At 40.9% G+C, this 14,186-nt stretch overlaps 1 protein-coding gene across 1 annotated transcript in view; it reads left to right on the top strand.

Moving 5' to 3' along the window:
- ctnna2 (catenin (cadherin-associated protein), alpha 2) overlaps window positions 1-14,186 on the top strand; it is a 337,796-nt gene that overhangs the window by 313,959 nt on the left and 9,651 nt on the right. Inside the window, exons 13-16 of the mRNA XM_065958018.1 lie at window positions 592-743; window positions 4,548-4,661; window positions 11,079-11,260; window positions 12,588-12,693. Coding sequence (XP_065814090.1) covers window positions 592-743; window positions 4,548-4,661; window positions 11,079-11,260; window positions 12,588-12,693 — 554 coding nt within the window. The remainder of the gene's footprint in view (window positions 1-591; window positions 744-4,547; window positions 4,662-11,078; window positions 11,261-12,587; window positions 12,694-14,186) is intronic.

The following is a 14,186-nucleotide window of genomic DNA, read 5'->3' as shown; positions in this document are numbered from 1 at the left end:
GGACTTCCCTTTGTCGCATGGCTTTTGTGCGGCTCAAAAGACTTTGATGAATTTGTTTCCCTTCATGGGCATTGTGATTTGACAGGCTGAGCTTGCAAGTTACCGTCCTCGTACTGTTACACTAAAGCACACACAGCAATCTTTTCTGCAGGTTACACACATGCACACACAGATGACACACACTGCATGTCAAACGCTAGTGTGCACAAACACATCTTGTGACAGACAGGCCAATCTTCCTGTTGGGTAAGCCAAGGTGAAATAGCTAATTGGCGTGCAATGTGTGAACGGCATATTGTCGCTTACAGAGAGACTTAGGGTGACGTCTTGTCTTCACCTGAAATGCACAAGTGAGCAGAGGCTACGCAGGCAGAGAACCTGTGCTTGTTAAACTCCAGCTGAAGAGGTTGTTATCAAGTCCTCAAGTAGAAACTCAAAATGAATAATTCTGCTTCCACGTTGCCATTTTTCTTTTTCTAATCAATAAACTAACAGCTATTCTTACAGATTACCAATAAAAGTATTACACCTGACTCATTTTTGTTTTTATTTTGTTCTTAACCTCCCTCCCTCTCTCATGTCTCCCTGCAGTCATGCCCCGTTTTGCTGAACAAGTGGAGGTTGCTATCGAGGCACTGAGTACAAACCCCCCGCAGGCCTTTGAGGAGAACGAGTTCATCGATGCCTCCCGTTTGGTCTATGATGGCGTCCGTGACATCCGGAAAGCCGTCCTCATGATCAGGGTAGGTCCAGCACTCCAAATTTAAAAAAGTCTCTCTTTTTTTGAGTGTTTAAAATGCTGACCACAAGGGAGGGCAGTAAATTATATTATTGTTGGTGTCTCCAATATATGAGAAATGTGATTGGCTGTTTGTCAATGCAGACATGTGATGTATTTATATCTAAGTGTTTGTATGGTCAGCCATTGAGACGTTTTAAAGAATATTGAATGCATACTGATAATCCCCTTTATTGCTAGTCCATCAATTCTGTTTTTTGCCTCCTACTTATTTGAAAATACCCCTCTTACAAAGATAAAAATCAGACCCTTTAATGTGGTATGGTCATTAAATCCTCTGCTCTTCACTCTTGTGAAGAAGAATTTGTCACACTTAAAGGCGTGTGTCAGGTTTGTGCATTAACATTTTTATTTAAGAGAATCACCTGTGGGGCATTTTTGTTTTGCAAAGTGTGTTCCAGACTAAAATGTCGCCGATGAGTTTAAAGGAAGAGACAATCATGATAGTGAAATTAAATTCAAAAGCATTCCCATTTGAGCAGTTGCACCCGTCACATCAACATTTTACAGCACGTCATGAAGCAAAAAAAAAAAAGCTGCAAACACCAGCAGCTCTTGTGCGTCACACACCCACTCTGATGATACAGTATCTGCATTTTTCACCCCAACTGGCCCTTCTCTCTTCACCATGTAATTCATTTATTCAACTTTATGCAAGCTGGAAGGTTTCCCAGTGCAGCTCTGGAAAAAATCTAATTATGGAAAATAATTTGATGTTGGTAAATAATGTAAAACAGGCAGCTTTGAACTGCCCGGGACCAGCTGGCTTCATAATCCCATCCAAGTTCAATTACTTTCTGAGGAAACTACTTGGAAGATCCTTGCCTTCATTGCTGTCTAACTCTATCATATAGATAGCAAATGTTGGGGCCATGCTTAATAGTTTTTTTTTGTGTACCCAATTTTTTTGTGCCCGTGTTATTCTTCTCCTACTTAAGCTGCGTAATATCCCCTTTAGAATTTTTACAGCACAGATCTTATGAGCAGTCGGTGGATTAAGAAACCAATTCTCCACAGTGTTTAAAAATGGAGGCAGGTCTGGAGAGGAGAGGGAAGTTCTAATGAAAGTTATCAAAAACACTTCTGTCCTGGCCTTTATGTACCCACATACACACAGTCACAAACGCACAGAGCAGAGGAGTGCTATGAAGATAGAAGTACCAATAGAATGGACCTTGGATGAAATTGAAGAGTGGTTGGAGACCAGCAACTTTAATATATCCAGTATTTACACTCCCTTCTTTTTCTCAACAAATGAATAAGTTCAACTGGCAGTTTAGAGCTCAAGCAGAACAGAATTGAGGTTGCTGTGAATAAGATCCCACCGAGATGATGAAACTCATAAATCATCTTTATTTAATATGAGATTCCTAAATATAAAGGCTTATCAGAAGCCACAGCACTGCACAGGGGTTTAGTTTACCAAGAGAGAGACTTAACTATCGTGAAAATGTTATTACAATAACAATAATTGAATCATATTTTGAAATTATAACAAGGTAAACAGAAGAATAACCCTTAATTAACAAAACAATCTACCTCATTACTGTGGGTTTTTATTCACCAGAAACCTCTCTGCCTGCGGGGCGTGTCCAGAGGGGTTGCCAGGGGTGTCAAGGCAATAAGTGATCATATTTTGAAATTACAACAAGGTGAACGGACGAATAACCTTTAGATAACAGAACAATATTCCGTGTTACTGTGTTCCTTGGCGGCGGAGGTTTTGCCAGAAACCTCTTTGCCTGCAGCTGCCACGTGCCAACCAACAGAGGGGTGGCAAGAGGTGGCATGCCAAAAATCACCAAAAATCCTGAACTGTGATTGGCTATTTGCCCTGTCAGAGGCGGGACTTATGTTAAAACCAACTATCGAAACTAAAAACCAACTAAAAAAGTATTTTTTCCAGAAGGCTGCTAATAGTTCTCATATCAATGTAGCTGTAGTTAGGACACACCCTGCAAACCGAACAGTCTGTGTAGTATGTTAGCAGTCAAAGTAATAAGACAGAGTACTCGTGAAAATAATATTCACAATGAATCATTCCCTTTGGAATCCTGCTCTGAATGCATTCAGACAAAAACAGGAAATACAAATATTGGCACTTAAACATAGCAGATAACATAAAGAGTAACTCATGTAATCAAAATAAATCAAGGTGTATTCCAAAAGAAATTGTGATCATTTCAGTAGAATAGATTGTTAGATTGTCGACTTTTATAGACAAATTCGGTCAAAACACTTAAAGTGGTTCTGTTTTCCCTGCTAAGGATAAATAAAACTGATTAGAAGGCTGTTATTTATCTTCCTATTATAGCTAACAACACTCCAGCAGGTCGAGTAGCTGTGCTCTTTGCATGTCAAACCTGTGACCGTGCTGTGAATGCAGGTGGTTTTCTTAAATGTCAGCATCATGTAGGAGTGTTGACTCTTCATGCATGTTTTGATCTTGTGCTGTCTTCTGCACAATCCATTCAGCATATGTTACCATGGTGATGTAGCCCAGTCAGAGGTGAGCCAGCAACATGTGATCAACATGTGTGTGTTAGTAAGTTAGCTGGCATCCCACACTCATGTTAATTAGCCCTTCAGCCATTAATCACTTAGTCTCTCACATTGAGCAGATGCAAGAGAAATTACTCATTTATATTCCAATTTATTTTATTTGATGAGAGACCAGAAATTGTTTGTGCTGGGAATGCTTGTGCAGATATCAAGCACAGTGGAATAATGCTGCATGCCATTTTAACTTTGTAAAAAAAGAAACAGATCAAAGGGCTGTCATTGCTTGTTTTAATGTGATTTTTGGAATAACAGATAACACATAGCAATGATTAAACATGACATATCTTAGAATATGATGACAGTGCACAGATCTTCCGGGCAGAGATGTGTACACTGTCAAAAGTCAAACATTTTGTTACAAAGTACACTTTGTGTTTGCAGAAATAACTCTTTGATTACAGTCACACACTTTTCTTTGTGTATTTCCCCCTTTTCATGACATGAACAAAGAAACAGAACTATGCCTGAAGTTAAAACCATTCTGTTGACACTGCTCCTCTCTTGTGTCAAACTTACAGTGTGAGCCTTTAACATAAAACCTTTTCATATGTTTGTATTTCTTTGTTTAACCAGGTTTTTTTTGCAAATGGGTTAAAAGATTTTGTTTAAAATGAAAACATGCAAGTTGTCCAAATGTAAATAACCCTCCCCTTGTTCTGTCCATGCCAGAAAGATTCTTGAAATGTTTGGAACGTGTGTCTTTTTGCCTTTTCACTGAAGCAAAAGTATTAACAATTAAATATGGAAAAACAAGGCCTTTTCCTGCATTTCTAAAGACGGTCACCTCTTTACTGTTATTCTGACAGAACTCTTTGTTTGTGTAAGGAGGTGTGGCCAAAAATGTCAATTCAGCCTTTATGTTTTGGGCTCTTTTTGCCTCATTCGAGTGTGTTTTGGGAAAATGTCAAACTTGTTGCGAGCAACTCAGTCTGAAATTTGAATATTGTAATTGTGTTGAGTTCGCTGTCTGTCATATAATAAGCTTGGTTGTAGCTAAAACTCCCCATGAGGCTCTGTACAGTGAAAACGACAAGACAGGGCTATGCTTTCTCTTACTCTGGATTCCTGCACAATGAGGCATGAAGGCAAAGAAAATTGTCCTTTTGAGCTGTCAATTTACGAGTCATGTATTTTTTTCATTCTCCATCCCTCTCTGACTGTTTTACAACTTTGTGTTTTCTCACAGACACCAGAGGAGCTGGAGGACGACTCTGACTTTGAGCAGGAGGACTATGACACTCGCAGCAGGACTAGTGTCCAGACTGAAGATGATCAGCTTATTGCCGGACAGAGTGCTCGGGTGAGTTCATGTTCGGTTCCTCCCTGAACAAAAAGTACATTGAATGTGCTTTAGGAGTACTCGTTCATTAAATAATAATCGGTTACAATTTTTTTTAATCAATAATCGTTTTGTAGTACACATTTTTGTAAATGTTTCTTGTTGCATTGTGGGTTCTAGGATAGGCCTAATTCAAAACAGAAAAAAAGGAGCACGGGCGCAAAAAGAAAAAGAGAAAATAGATGACAAACAAAGCGCTGATAAAGGCTCTGTGCTGAAACGCGTCCGTTGTTGATCCGTACGCTGCTACCCTAACAAAAATATCCCTTTAATTAACCCCCCTATGAATTCACAATGAACAAAAAGTCCCAAACAAACGAAATATGCAATATGATCTACGAAAGTTCAGTTCAAATTGTCTTTTTAGTCCACAGAAAAAGAAAGACTTTCACTTTGCGATTACCGCTTTACAACCAATTTTTATTTGAGGTGTGCTGTCTGTTGAAGTAAGACATGTCGTATTTTGAATGTTAATACAAAGGCCTCTTACTAACAATTAATCAAATCCCGAAGATTCAAATTAATCAATAGATACAGTTGGCATTGCGTCATAGTTGGGGGCGGGGCCTCCCGTGGGGGAAAAGAATCACAGAAAAAAAAAAAAAAGAACTACAAAACGATTACTCGAGTACTCGCTTTAACAATGGGAAGAGTAGTCGATTAGAGAAGATTTTGCATTTCTGCACCCCTAATGTGCTTCACAGAAAAAGTACAGAAAAATGAAAGATCTGTTTTGCTTGTGTCAAATCCCAAATTCATCATCCAATAGAGTGCTGTGTTATTGTTTCAGTATTAGGCTGAGGTGCAATTAAGCTTGAGCTCGCCCCTTCTTCCTGATACCAGTAATTCAAATTGTCCAAATAGTTCCACTTAAATAGTATGAAAGTCCATTATAATGATCGTAACAACAGGATTATTTGAATAAACACTGTTTAGGGATGGCAGGTGTAAAATTGCAATCGCAAACAAAGGAATAATTACCAAAGTCCCTTAAGATGCCAAACAATAACAGAATACAGTTTATTGCTGTGCCAAAGCTTCAGTTGTGATCACCAGAGTCGGAGCTTTGTTGCACATTAGCTATTTTTCACTTGGGCCCAGCTTAAAGTACATTAAGAGGGTATCAGCGATAGCTCCCCTCCAGCAGAACAGTAGCTCTAGCGGTGTGTTGCGTGTTAAATGGATTGTGGATGGCAGGAGTAAGACTTGGCCCAATGCCTCTCCCTGTGGCACAGGCCTGCATAATACTGCCTGAGTCTCTACATAGTCAATACACACAGCGGGGTGATGCACAAAGAGTGGAGAGCAAAATACAACTAAAACAGCAGCTTATTATTGTTATTGTATCGTGCTATTCAGCTTGTTTGTACAGCTTAGTATAGCTTTGTATAGGAATGGTTGTGATTTTATTGGATATTTATCAGAAAAACAACGTTAGAACATGATGAACATTACTGACACTGAAGTGAAACTATGTAACTGTTATAAACAGCATCAGATGAAAAATGAATGGCTACTCATAGCATAACATTGATAATTGATCAACTCAAAGGGACTTCCTGGTAAAACAAAAGTAAAATTTAATTTAAAAAAAAGAAAAAAAAAGAAAAACAGGAAATGCACAATGAAGTGACTCACCATGACAGTTCATATTAATATCTGGTTTGTCAATATAAAGCTAGATAAGTTAATGCATTAGTCAGAAGAAAAGCACTATACAAGCTTAAGTCCATTTACTATTGAAGATGAACACTAGTTCAGGCACACCCAATCTTAGATTGTATTGACCTGAAACAGATCAGCAACACAACATACATTAAGATAAAAAAGTAAGAAAATCACAGTTGTGTTCCTGTGTATTTCAAACCCTTTATAATAAAAGAAAATACAGTTTACATCCGTCTTAACTCAAAAAACTCCTGATTGATGAAGAGACTTTTAAATCTTACCCACTTCAACTCCAAAGCGTGACAGAAAGAAGAGACCCAAGTGTTGGGTGTACAATAGCTCCTCCAAAAGTGACTGCGGGGGTCCTGGGTGTTGAAGTGCTTCGAGTTTGTTCTATGTATACGCCCACTTAGGCTCCCGCAGCGGTACATTGCAGGGCCATCTGAGCTTAGCCGCTAGCACCAGCGCCGCTACACAAAGGAGCCTCACAGCACCAAACTGTTCACTAGTTTTTCCTGGCACTTAACCGTGCTTTGAGTGGGCAGCTCTACTTGGGAACAGTTTGAAATAAGCAGCGTGTCCCTTGGTCATATCGTGTTGCTCTACGGATATATATTGGATTATAGGGTGACGGTGGTGTGTGTAATGTTTACTCAGGCACCCTCAATTAGCAAGATATGCACTCATGCTCACATCCTCTAAATGCACTGTGATGTATCGCAGTGTCAAATAATGGTATTACTCCAATTGGTGTATTAAGTGTGCGTTGTCTCTCACATCACATAATATATCTGGCTTTCCGACAAAGCCTCTCACACAGTTAATTGATATCGCCTGTTTTTCCACTCATAGACACTGTTATGCCCTGAGAGGCTAAACATTTGCACACGCAGAAGACTGGCACATCCATAAAAGATGTGTTTGCTGTGAACCCCTGGTGATCTGCCCGGTCAGCCTCAGCCTGGCGTGTCAGGATGAAGCTTCGCCCGTCATGCCAAGTGCACACTTGTGTTTCCATTCAAACCGGCAAGAAAAAGTGTAATCCATTTTCTCCATATAGGAGCTGACATGAGCACATTGAGGTTTACAGCCGTGATCCTTCCGAGCCTGTTGGCGTATCACACACATGACACCGGCGTTTTATCTCCCTCTCACTTTCGGGATTTCTCTCTTTTGCTCTGTGTAGAAAAAAATACATCAAATCAAGTCTGGGGCTGTCCCAGAGGCCTTTGTTCCCTCGCCTTTGCCTTGTCTGGTGCTCCACTTGTCTCTTCTGTTCTGCGTACGCATAAAGCTAAGTTATTAGAGCAAACATGCATAATGAGGAAGCAGAGGAAAAAAAAACACACACTGGGGAAGTAGACCTGGACATAGTGTCTCTTTCTATTAGAACATGACGACAGAAACTCTCAGTCTTTAAAACACGGCCGTTAATGCTCAGCAAGCCAAACACATAACGCCCGTTCAACACGCACACACACACACACACACACACACACACACGCACACACAACATCTCTTAACACAGTGATTGGATAACACCGTTGATAGGTCATCCATAAAATTGAACTCTGAGTGTCTGGGCAGTTTATTTCAAATGAAACAAATTAAAGTCATTTCAAGACGCCGCGCTCAGTGAAGAAACCCGGAAAGCGCTCTAATCCCTGCAGACGTAGCCGAGTCGCAGAGTGTATTGGCACAGCACTCCCTCGGCCGGATTTGCCACTATGTTAAGCTCCCAAGGCCCGCTCCTTGTTGTTATCAGTAAAGTAGGGGAAGGGATTTGGGGATAAGTGAATTCTAGAGAGCAAGGGGAGGAGGGGGTAGGAGGGGGCTCCACCAAGTGCCTTCCTGCTCCCCTGACGTCCCAATTGGCTCATGTGTTTACCCCGGTGCTGCAGCTCTCCTTTGTGTTCAGAAGCCCCCTGTCTCTCTCTTCCCTCTTTCTTCTTCTTCGACTCGTTCGCTTCTTTTGTCACGCCATTTTTCAGAGTGAATTTGAATACAGACCAAATCCCTCACTGTCTCTCCCCAACCGCCCTTGATCCCTAATTTTAGCAAAGGAATCTCAAAATCCAAATTGTTGAGTTTAGGAGACGTGTTGGTTTATTGCAGCTCTTATGTGCAGAAGAACATGGTAACGCATTGTGATTGCATTTACAGCAATACCCTAACCTCTGATGATCATGATTTATTGGTGAACACTTGACAGAGACCATCGAACTCCTTACATGGGCATTAGCTGAAGAATCCAAACTGCATGGTCCCTCTTAATGATGGACATTCCATTTGCACCAGCGGCATACTACTCAATTAATTATATGAGTAAGTAAATAATTGATGCCTTAACAATTGGGTTCAGGAATAATATGAGCAGCAAAGATATGCTAATGACTGTCCTTATGTCCTGAGGTCAGAAAGTTCTAGTGGCACAGTGCACTCACCTGTGTTATTATTGATTGGGAAACTATTACAGCAGTAGTTAGAGTTAGAGTTAGTGCAGTAGTTACAGCGCAGCTTCACTTGCAGTATTCTGTGTTGGCTACAATAAACCTGAACATGTAAATCACAAATCAACAACAAGGCAGGGACTGACTACACAGGACCACAAGCTGAGAGAGAGCTCACAAGAAGTACCCGACTGAAATGCTGAAGTCTTGAGGTTAACATTTATAAAAGTTTGTTGTTTTATTCCAACCAATTTGAATTTTAAAACATGTTATTGTTGAAATCCACATGAAGAAAAAATAAAAACAAATCAGAAAAATAACACACATCAAATGTTGAATCCAAAAAGCAGAAATAAGAGTTTAGTCAGCCAGCCATGTTGAAGGGATAATGATATGAATGTAGAATTATATGTATGGTGTTAACACTTTAGCATGTAGGCTCTGACTCTGTCACTGCCCACAAAGAAACACACAGCTCAGCACAGCAGGGACTCCGACTCTACTCAGCACCAAGCAACTACTGCTTGGTGCTGAGGCCATAATCAAAAGGAGGCATGAGTCAGTACAGAGGGTGCAATGTGAGCAGACTTAGACAGCCAGCGCTAACTATCCAACTACCTATGCTATTTGTTAAATTTGAAGTATGGGACATTTGGTTCACATTTGGTTATTAAGGGAATCTTTCTAGTTAATAAATACAACTAAGAAATAAACTTAGGAAGTATATCTGATTGGTATTCAGGGGATGTTTGTCATAAAATAAAGAAATGGTTCTGCAGGGGCCCCAGAGCCCCCCGCCTGCTGTGTGCGACCCATTATTCATAGCGACACGTGCGAGCATACCTGCAAATTAAATACAAGTTTTCCCTACTGGAATCAGTTGCTCTGTTTTGAATTATTTATTCCTCAGTCTAAATACATATTAACTTGGTATTTGTTTTGAATGTGAGCAGTGTTCTCACCCCACACGCTGTTTAATGGGATTTGCAGCCGCTCTGTTGTTTGTGTGTCTTGGCACCAACAGCAGAGGAAATCTACACTGGGCTTGAGGGGGCTGTGTTTTTTTGCTCGTTTGTTTATGCCGTTTCGAAAGCTAACCGCCATCAAAGCTTTGCACCACTCGGTGCGTACAGTGATCAGAAGGCCAGAGCTCATGGACACATCTGTTGGCCTGTGATGAGGAGAGTTGAGCCTCTCTGCTTCTCTGTTTCCATCTTTAATTTCAATTTTCTCTCTTTTCGCCGCGGCCCCCTCATGTTTCTGCTCATTCTCTTTCGAAGAATTTTTTGGCGCACAACTCAACTCATTTTTTTTTTGTTTTCATTTGCCTCCCAACACTTCTACGAGGGCACATGAGCAAAGTGACGCAGTTTCACAGTGAGCTCACCCCGCACCCCTGCATAACAGCTTTGCTGTGACAGAGCAAATAAGCAAGAGGGAAAATGGAGGGCGATTATTTCATTTAGAGAATCACAATTCTTGGAGGACGGTCAATAATAGATGAGGTTAAAAAAAAACAATGGTGACTTTTCTTTTATACTGTACTCGTTTTCACACTCTGCCTCTCAAGTCAATAGAATCGACCTAATGGAAACCAGGTTACTCTTCCTTCCATCTCACCTCCCTGACATAATGTTGAACAAATGCATTATTCATTCCCCTGCTCTAAGAAGCGAGGTAATTATACATTTATCTCCCAAATAATACCGAGTACTTACTGCGCCTGTGACCTTGCCACAAGATTTATGCCATTTTGGACCTGCCCCCCAAAAGCTGCCAAGGGAGAAAAAAAAAATGAAGGCAAAAAATGGATTTGCTCTTTATGGATATAAGATGTCAGGGGGTTTGAAAAGGTCCAGTCATTAAATGTAAAGTTTAGAACTTTATTTTGAAGCATTTCAGAAGGGCAGGGGTAGGCAGGCTCCAAACTTAATGGTCAGGTTTTTGTAGGGGGGATTAAAAAGTAGATGGGGTGAAAAAAAAAAAGAACAAATGGTGCTACAGCTCTTCTCTTTATATTCCTTATTTTATTCCCTTTCTCCTCAACTAATCCCTCTTCTTATTAGCCCCTTTCCTCATTTCCCTATCGTTCTCTTCTCCCCAACCTTATCTCCTCCCTTTACCTTAATTCCTCTCCTCTGGCATTGCCCTCATTCTGAGCCATCTTCCCCATTTATTCTGCTTCAATTCACTCCCTAACACCCTCATGTCCCCTCCTCTAATGTTATTGTTTCTTGTATTCTCTCCCTCTCGCCTGCAGGCCATCATGGCACAGCTCCCCCAGGAGGAAAAGGCCAAGATTGCTGAGCAGGTGGAGAGCTTCAGACAGGAGAAGTGCAAGTTGGATGCAGAAGTGGCAAAGTGGGATGACAATGGCAATGACATCATCGTGCTCGCCAAGCAGATGTGCATGATCATGATGGAGATGACGGACTTCACCAGGTAAAATATGTCACCAAATACAAAGCACTTGAGACCAACAATTAAAGGTTATAAAGGCTGTAAAAATGAGTCGAAAATACAGCAATGATGGATAATCTCATTCTATCTTCATAAGGTTTATTTGTCGGCAAACAGTTGCATGTTTACACATCTTGCAGATACACACAACTCTAAAGGGAAATAATGAGCTCCTTAGCTGCTAAATGCTCTGCTTTGCTCACCAGTTAATTGCTAACTTTGTCTTGCAGCTATTAAGGACTGCGTATTTAGTGTACGGTAGGTATCAGAGATTTCTTGAACAATGAAAGGTTAGTACAGCTATGTTTGAGTGTCAGGTGATCGTTCCCTGTGGATTCACTTTTAGAAAGCCCCTTTTCCCATACAGGTAGTGTTTTCATCCTCTGTTTATGCAGCAGTAAGTAAATAAAGTGACAAGTGGGACTGCAGAGAAACATGCTCGCGTTTGCAATGCCCCAGAGCTGCAAACTGTTTTGTTCCAGGCAAATTGACTCCGCCAACCTTTGTTTTGATCAGACTATGTTGCAAAGCTCTGATTCAAAGATATTCCGTCGAAGATAATCTGCTCGCATTAAAAGTCTTGTAGCTTCTGTTTACTAAAAGGCAGCAGCTTTGCTCTCAATATCCCCCATCTGGGCTCCACATACTGTATCTGGGATATTCCGAAAAATGCCTCGTGCATGGGGTTGTGTATCAAGTCTGCAATTATATGACAACCAAAAAATGAAATAAAAAAACAGAGCCATTAGTGATTAGTCATGAGTGATTAGGGCTGTGGTGCTGTCACTTCACCATTATTACTTGGCAACGATCCCAGTTAGTCAGATTACAATGAACAAACTGAGTGCAAACTTCAGCTAAGCAATGACTAAAAATTAGGCATCACACAGGCACACAAAAAAAAAAAAAAATCATATTGGCCACATTAACATTCCCTGAGCTGGGAGAGATACATCACTGATCAGAGACTCAGTAGTTGGTCATTATTTTCCCCTCCTGTTTTGTTGCCTTCTGTAACTGCTCAGAAAATTCTCCTCTTTTGCTTTCGGAAAAAAAAAAAATGTTTTCTTTGGGCTTCGAATCCCATCTGTCTCTAAGATACATCATTAGAGAGAAAGGTTTAACGTATTTGTTGTTATATGTAATATCCCTGCTGCCAGCCAAAGCAAATTAGCGTCTGTACGAGCTTGTTTGACACAGGGGTAAGCTCGGTCTTTTAAGGAAAAGCTCTGCACATCCTCTGTCTTTGCAACTCCACCCATATTCCCCCTTTTTTTTTCTCTCTGTCTCACTCCTTGGATTTTCCCAGAGGCAAAGGCCCCTTGAAGAACTCCTCAGATGTGATCAACGCGGCTAAGAAGATTGCCGAGGCTGGCTCGAGGATGGACAAATTGGCCCGTGCTGTCGCAGATCAGGTACCTTTGAAGCTGTGTCCGTCACTGTCGTTTTAAATCATTACACTTTTTTATCAGTCTGAAAACTGTCTCAGATGTGTCACTGCAGCCCGTCGTAGAGCAAATTTGGAGTTAGAGTAAGTGGGCATGGCCATTGGAAATCTTTAATGTGGGCATTGACGGGCCCAGCTAGAGTGGGCTTCGGTGCCACATGACTTCATCTCTCAGTGGGGCCAACACTGAGAGAGCAAGACAGCAGAACCAAGTTGTGTCTCTAATATAATTAGCTTCCAACCGAGGTGTTGCATTCATTATCAGATGAGTACCTCTCTAAAACACGCTGACAGACCATTTTCAATATCTAATCAATCGGTGCCGTGCTGAGGGAAGACAGGAGGGAGAAGAAATAGGTGTGTACACTGTGCTGTGTAAGTGTGTGTGTGCCTGTGTGTGTGTGTGTGTTGCAAATGATGTGGGAGGTATTTCAGAATGCAGCACACCAGGTAATGCATAATGTTCTCCTTCTTCATTTCATCTGTCTTTAATAAGCACTGAGAATAAACCAAGGCACAAGACTGGCTGATTTATTAAGGCAGCCTGTCGTCATTGTAATTGCAACTGCTGTTAGCAAGCAAACCCTTGGAATAATTAAAGCTGCTTTCAGTATCACACGCTGGGCTTTTTTCCAGTGCTGCTTAGCAGGAGAAATTTTGGAGACCACATTAAAATTTAGAATCACGGTAAACAAATCTTTTGTCCTTAAGTCCTGCAACTGGCTTAAAGCCTGGACATGACGCGCGAAATAAAGCCGCTTTACCGTTAGAATCATACACCAAACTTGAGTCACTCTACCTCAGGCTCTTTGGCAGCATTTTCATTTTCCTTTCTGTAAATAAGTTTGGATGAACATGCTACATCAATAACTACAAAGGAGGCCTCACAGTCCTCAAAATACTCTTATTTTAAATCTGCATTCATTGAACAGTGGGGGACATTTCAACAAGTTTCACAAATAACTGAATACATTTTAAATGTCATGTTAGAAATGTTGGAAAATCTGTGATATCTAAGAGCAAGTTCTACTCGAAGATTCTCTTTTACAAAATGTTCTCTCCAACTTTAACCAAAAGGTTGTATTTCAATCATGCTAACAAGCTTCTATAATATCCAGCCAACTGGAAACCAATACAAAGAAGATACTAAAACGACTTGCTTTTCACTTTGAAATACAATTTCTAGGGGCGGCAGTGGCTCAGTTGGTAGAGTCATTGTCTCTCTGGTTGAGAGAGGTTGAGGGTTTGATCCCCAGCTCCTGCAGCAAAATGTCTAATGTGTCCTTTGGGCAAGACACTTAACCAAGAAAATTGCTCCCGCTGCTTCGGTGGCGGAGTATGAATGTGTTTAAATGGGATTAGTTACTTCTGAGGGTCTCACTACACAGCAACCTCTGCCATCAGTGTGTGAATGGGTAGGTGTGTTTGCGTTGTAAAAGCACTTTGAGTAGTCAGAAGACT

The sequence above is a fragment of the Labrus bergylta genome, chromosome 1, assembly GCF_963930695.1.
Source record: "Labrus bergylta chromosome 1, fLabBer1.1, whole genome shotgun sequence".
NCBI lineage: Eukaryota > Metazoa > Chordata > Actinopteri > Labriformes > Labridae > Labrus > Labrus bergylta.
The sequence above is the reverse complement of the archived record's forward strand: the minus strand, read 5'-3'. Positions and strand labels throughout refer to the sequence as shown.